General features: G+C 36.6%; 1 protein-coding gene across 2 annotated transcripts; it reads right to left on the bottom strand.

The window, feature by feature from the left end:
• Positions 1-220: 220 nt before the first annotated feature.
• On the bottom strand, positions 221-4,360 carry LOC121762361 (probable protein phosphatase 2C 46). 2 transcript variants are annotated; one of them, XM_042158219.1, is made up of 6 exons: positions 3,920-4,360; positions 3,740-3,797; positions 3,071-3,518; positions 2,341-2,708; positions 1,308-1,544; positions 221-843 (listed from the first exon to the last, which is right to left on the bottom strand). In XM_042158219.1, the coding sequence occupies exons 3-6, from the start codon at positions 3,387-3,389 to the stop codon at positions 574-576; spliced, it is 1,194 nt and encodes a 397-aa protein (XP_042014153.1). In that variant the 5' UTR covers positions 3,390-3,518; positions 3,740-3,797; positions 3,920-4,360; the 3' UTR covers positions 221-573. The 2 variants fall into 2 exon arrangements, with proteins under 2 accessions (XP_042014153.1, XP_042014152.1); XM_042158218.1 differs by lacking the exon at positions 3,740-3,797.
• Between the last annotated feature and the right edge of the window lie 1,618 nt (positions 4,361-5,978).

The following is a 5,978-nucleotide window of genomic DNA, read 5'->3' as shown; positions in this document are numbered from 1 at the left end:
ATAGTTTTAAATAAAATGTGAGTGGAATAAGGTAGTAGAAAGTGAGACCATATTATCATTTATGGTAAAAGTGAACCGGGACTCCTATTTGCGTAAGGACTAAAATGGAAAAACGAAACTCCTATTCGCGGACAAAGGAAGTAGTATATAATGAACAAAGTTGAACGGTGAGGTTCATCCAAGCAATAATCCATGGCAAAAATGTGTAGGCACGACGGTATGATCGATCAACAATCATGAGTTCTTATCAACATAAGCATTGTCATGCGATCTTGCATATATCATCATACAAAAGAAAGCAAAAAAAGAAAACTTTTAGGTATGGGGAGTTCCAGATATAATCTGTTGATAAAGTGGTCTCGATGAGAAACATGGGGGATTTACAAAAGTGAAGCCAAGATCAAATAAAGGCAAAAAGCTGCCCAGAAAGCGTAAGTATGATAGGATTCCAGTGTACTAGTAGTCTTGGGGTTAAAAGTTCAGTGTACATTAAAGAATTCAAGGGGCTGCTCAAGAAGCTACCTGTGTATTCATTCATCAGGTGAAACAAATTAGAGACAGAGTTTTCCCTTGTCAAGTTGCCACGGGTTCTGCTGGGGTCGTGAAAGGCGCCAGTGAATTTGCAGGAATAGTGATGCCACTCCCCTTCACAGATATGTTGGGACTCCGCCCTGAACTAGCCCTACTCACAAGATGAGAGTCAAGAAACACCACCACTACTGTTATGTCGTCATGGAAATGACGACGAACTCCACGGTCGATTTTCTTCAAGTCCGAATACCTCATCTCCCTTTTCTTTGCCGCCTCTTGCAATGCTGCTTTCACTAATCTCTTAGCACTCCCCTGCACAATTCAACCATTTTTGAGTAACTTATTGCTTTCAATAAGGATTAGGAATAACGAAATCTATTTCCAATCAACAAAAAAAAATATCGCACAGCCAGCCATAGTCAATATTATGGAACTCTTAATTTCCCTAGTAGCTGATATGCAACTGTAGAATTAAACTCCATCAGTCGATGAAGAAAACCAATGTGCCATAGCAGATTCCTATCAATATAGAGACAAGTGAATATAATTTGATACTTGTGATAGTATAATATCGAGACAAATGTGCCATAGCAGATTCTTATCAATACTAGTTTATTTTTATAACCAGAAAAATATGCATATGAAAACAAATGCTGAACAATACCTGCTGTAGCTACTCACAAAGTGTAACACAAGATCTCGAGAAAATTGGAAACAACAAAGCACAGTCCGAAATAGAAACCTTCTTAAGTATTTCGGTGCTAAATATATCTTACATTGCGCGGATGATTTTGGACTAGATCAACAGCTTCTTGGTTGGAAAGGTGTTCCCAGAGGCCATCAGATGCAAATATAATGAATTGATCATGAGGCAACAACTGTTGCTCAGCGATTGCAGGATCTGCACTCAAAATAGGTCTTTGGAAAGGTTCACGCAATCGGAATTTCTGAAATAGTGGCTCTCTGTTGAATTCAGCCTTTTTTAAATACACGTCTCCAATTGATCTTGAGATCTGTAAGCAACACAATTAATATAAATTATACATTAGTGGTTTCAGGATCACAAATTTTACCCAGCGTGAACAGCATGAAAACCAAGCCAAACATCATTATAGACTTTCAGATTGAGGGCTAAACATCTGCATTGCACAAAGTCATGATCCTAATGTCTTAATATCAAGAGATCTGTTACTCACGACAACATCAAATGCTCAACCTAAGAAACATTAGGTGCTAAATTTAAAAACAAACTCGTGAAGCTCACACCATCAAGAAAGAAACAAATATGTGCAATATATCAACAGTGGCAACTACACTTCGAAGAAATGTAGAGCTTACAGTTACTGTAAATCAATTTTAGAACGAAAAATATCTAACGTCTTTTCTGAAAGAAATGAAAGTAATTACTCTATTAGTTAGTGTTTTCCCCTTACATAATTCTCTTCCACAAGTATTATCATGCTTCAATTTTCTAAGAAAGCATTAGAACAATGCAACTATAAAGAAAGTGACCAACAGTTCAAAAAATATACAACTGACAATATGGAACTTATCAGCAGATGGAAAATTTTAAGTACTTAATTTTTATCTCAGATCTCTAGCGTTCAAAACTAAAACTGTACCGCGATCCTTGAAGTATCTATCATTCGAAAAAAAATCCAGTATAAGTCCGTGGATGTACAAGTTATATCCAGAGTATAAAATCACAATTAATGTTTTAAGGCATGAAAGGAAACATGTTATCAGTCTTCACTATAAATTAATAATAAAATCAAATCAATCCAATGAATGGAGAAATGATAAATTTACCTGTATAAGACCCTTCACGCGCCACACGTTATGTTTTAAAACTACGATATGTGAATCATCAGGGTGCAAAGACTGCAACTCCTGTCTCACTGACTCAAAACTTGCATTGTGCTCAGCTGAGAGTTGAATAGCAAGTACTTCGCCTGTAGCCCTGACAAGCCTCCCTAGAACAGCACGGGAATCACCAAGATTTGCAATATAGAGAGTTCCACTGCAGATTATTCCTACAAGACAACAAGAGCCAACCGCTGCAATCTGTGGTCTCGTAGGCCATTGTCTGCTGACAACTGAGAGAAAACCATCCTCGGTTGCTTGAAACGCCTTACGAATAACTTCTACTGACATCGATTGATGTTCCGCCGCAAACCCTGCACAATCAACCCAAAACTTTGACAACCATACGAAATTATTCATGATCATACTTTGCCACATATCATGCCATCCACATTTAAATTAAACACACACAATTGGAAGTCAGATTTATTCATAATATATGCTCCACACATGTATCAGAAAGGTGATCCACAATCTACACCCTAGATTAGATAGATGTTACTATATTTTAACCACACTTCTTTTCTAAACAAAGCAACACATAAAACTAACAACAGTTAAAGCAACTACAAATTCTATTAACTGTTAAGATTTCAACCAGTCTTCCTTTCCTATAACAAAGCAACAAATTTAAAGTTTATAGCAGCTCATGATTCTGAAAACCATTGAGACTTACTCTTTAGATGTGGGAAGAGGTGATCATTGATGAACCGGGAGGTTTCAGGACCTCCATGTCCATCATAAACCCCCACGAAGGTGCCATAAGGTCCGGACTCAGTCATGCTCAGACAACCAGACTCAAGCTGGCTTTGATCCTCTAGTAAATTATTTGCTTGAACTACAGCCATTGAGAACTCCCCATTGAAATGCTGCCCCGAGTCTTTATACCACAAAAGTCCATCCTGCCGGCCGTTGGCATCCGAGCCTTTCTGAGCGAACCCGTCTGCCCTTGGCCGAAAACAGGCCTTCAAAAAGTTCATTAACCCCGATAACATCCCTCATCTCGTCCAAACCACCCCCCAAAACATCCACATTTACTGTACACTCAAGGATAACTTTCTGAACAGGAAACTTCACCCAATCTGAATTGCCTTCTTCCTCTTCAAATGATGCACATTAAAAGTCTAGCAACAAGATATAAGTAAAAAAACCATAAGAATTTGAATAACGATAATAATAATAATAGAATCAAGTAGCAGACACGTATGTCAGCTAATTTCCAATTTGGGGAACACGATTACAAAGATAGACTTCCAATGTGAAACAGATCTCTCAGTAATTAATTTGAACATGACGAGAAAGGGACACGAGGGTTTGAAATTAAAGGGAGTCGAAATTCACTAACGGCAAAACTATTTGATCAATCAAGAGTTCGAATATGAAAAAGTCCGACTCCACGAGACCTAATCAAACGAAAAAAAAATCATGACGTTGAAATCGAATACAAAAATTGAACAGTAGAAAATGATTTTTGGTTGAAATAAAAGCTAATCTATAGTGAAATAGATAGTCGAAGAGAAGTTACCTAGGAGTTGATTGAGGAAGAAGGAAGATCTCAAAGTGAAGAGATTAGATCTGTGGATCCAGCGAATCAAAGGGGAATTTGAGAATATAAAAAGAAAAATAAGTAGGTTTATGAAGTGTGATTTTGAGTTTATAATCTTATCCTCGTCTGTGGCGTTTAACGCAGTGACAGGAACAAGAAGATGATGGAGCAATGGAAGAAGAGGAAACAAAAGAAAAACGCGCTATAGAGAGAGAGAAAAGAGAGTGAAAAGGAATTATGAATGAGAGAAAAGATTAGAAAGAGAGAGAGAGAGAGAGAGAGTGGTAATAGTATTAGTGTGATTGGGGCAACTGCAACTCTGGTATCTGTGGGCAGACAAACCCCATTAAGAACCAGCAACGGAGAGCTTGAAGCCAGCAAAGCAGAGGACCAGTTTTGGGCTCCACGCTCTCTTCCTTTTTAGAGAGAGAAACTTTATTTTATAGCAATGGACAAAAAGGTCAAAGCTACGAAAGTGCCTCAAACAATGCTTTTCTTTATTAAATCTTTTTCATTTTTATATTGCTATAATTATGTGGAATGAAAACGCACATTAATTGTCTTAAATGAGAATGGAGCTTAGGCCATCCACAATATAAATAGCCCAGCAATAGCCCAGCCATAGCCTAGCCACTGCCACATCATCAACACTAAAAATCCTCCTGCCACATCATCAAAACAAGCAAATAGTCCAGCAATAGCCCAGCCATAGCCTAGCCACATACTATCCACATCACTATTAACAAATATATACAAAATGCAATAATTAACAATAACGCAATATACTAAATTTAATTTACGAGACATATACGGGAAAATTCACTAATATTAATAAAATTTAAAAAGTACATAATTAAAAAAAATTACATTAATTAAATTTACAAATGAAAATTTAAAATAACATTACAACTTAAAGTTAAAAAATAAAAAAAAGACATAATTAAAATCTTAAAAAAATAAAAATGACATAATTTAAAATACAATTTTATAGAAAATCCTTGAATGAGATTGTCCCACATCGAAAGTGGAACATAAAACATTCAAGGATATCTCTCTATAAAAGAGAAACATCATTGAATGAGATTGTCCCACATCGAAAGTGGAACATAAAACATTCAAGGATATCTCTTTATAAAAGAGAAACATCATTGAATGAGATTGTCCCACATCGAAAGTGGAACATAAAACATTCAAGGATATCTCTCTATAAAAGAGAAACATCCTTGAATGAGTTTGTCCCACATCGAAAGTGGAACATAAAACATTCAAGGATATATCTCTATAAAAGAGAAACATCCTTGAATGAGATTGTCCCACATCGAAAGTGGAGCATAAAACATTCAAGGATATCTCTTTATAAAAGAGAAACATCCTTGAATGAGTTTGTCCCACATCGAAAGTGGAACATAAAACATTCATGGATATCTCTCTATAAAAGAGAAACATCCTTGAATGAGTTTGTCCCACATCGAAAGTGGAACATAAAACATTCAAGGATGTATCTATAAAATAGAGGCAACCAAGAATGAGTTTGTCCCACATCGAAAGTGGAACATAAACATTCAAGGATGTCTCTATAAAAGAGAGACAACCAAGAATGAGTTTCATAAATTCGCAAGCCCATTAAATATATATGGGCTATTACGAATTTCTAGTATAAATTTATTTATAAAAATTGATTTTTATATATAGAAAATAATTTTTATAAATAAATAATATTTTTTTATATTTGATTTTTTTTTAAAAATTCGAATTTCAAAAATTCGAATTTAAAAAAAAAATCGCGCTGGGCGATCCGGGCGCTGCAATAGCGCCGAGCGGATCGCCCAGCGCACCGCCCAGCGCTGCGCGGTTTCTCTCTCCAATCGTCCGCTGGGCGACTGCAATAGACCGCCCAGCGAACCGCCCAGCCGCCGGCGCTCGGCTGGGCGGTATTGTGGATGGTCTTAGAGATTAGCATTCGCATGAATTTTGATTTGTTTATTCACGAAAATACTGGATGTTAAATTGGGCTCCAAAGTTTAGGACAACTACAGCT

This window comes from Salvia splendens, chromosome 13 (assembly GCF_004379255.2).
Source record: "Salvia splendens isolate huo1 chromosome 13, SspV2, whole genome shotgun sequence".
NCBI classification, from domain to species: Eukaryota; Viridiplantae; Streptophyta; class Magnoliopsida; order Lamiales; family Lamiaceae; genus Salvia; species Salvia splendens.
The sequence above is the reverse complement of the archived record's forward strand: the minus strand, read 5'-3'. Positions and strand labels throughout refer to the sequence as shown.

Coding starts and splice junctions, on each gene's coding strand:
- LOC121762361 (XM_042158219.1), bottom strand. CDS start 3,389: ATGTTATCGGGGTTAATGAACTTTTTGAAGGCCTGTTTTCGGCCAAGG. Junction 1,545..2,340: donor GCGTGAAGGGTCTTATACAG/GTAAATTTATCA, acceptor TGTTGCTTACAG/ATCTCAAGATCAATTGGAGA. Junction 844..1,307: donor TCCAAAATCATCCGCGCAAT/GTAAGATATATT, acceptor TGAATTGTGCAG/GGGAGTGCTAAGAGATTAGT.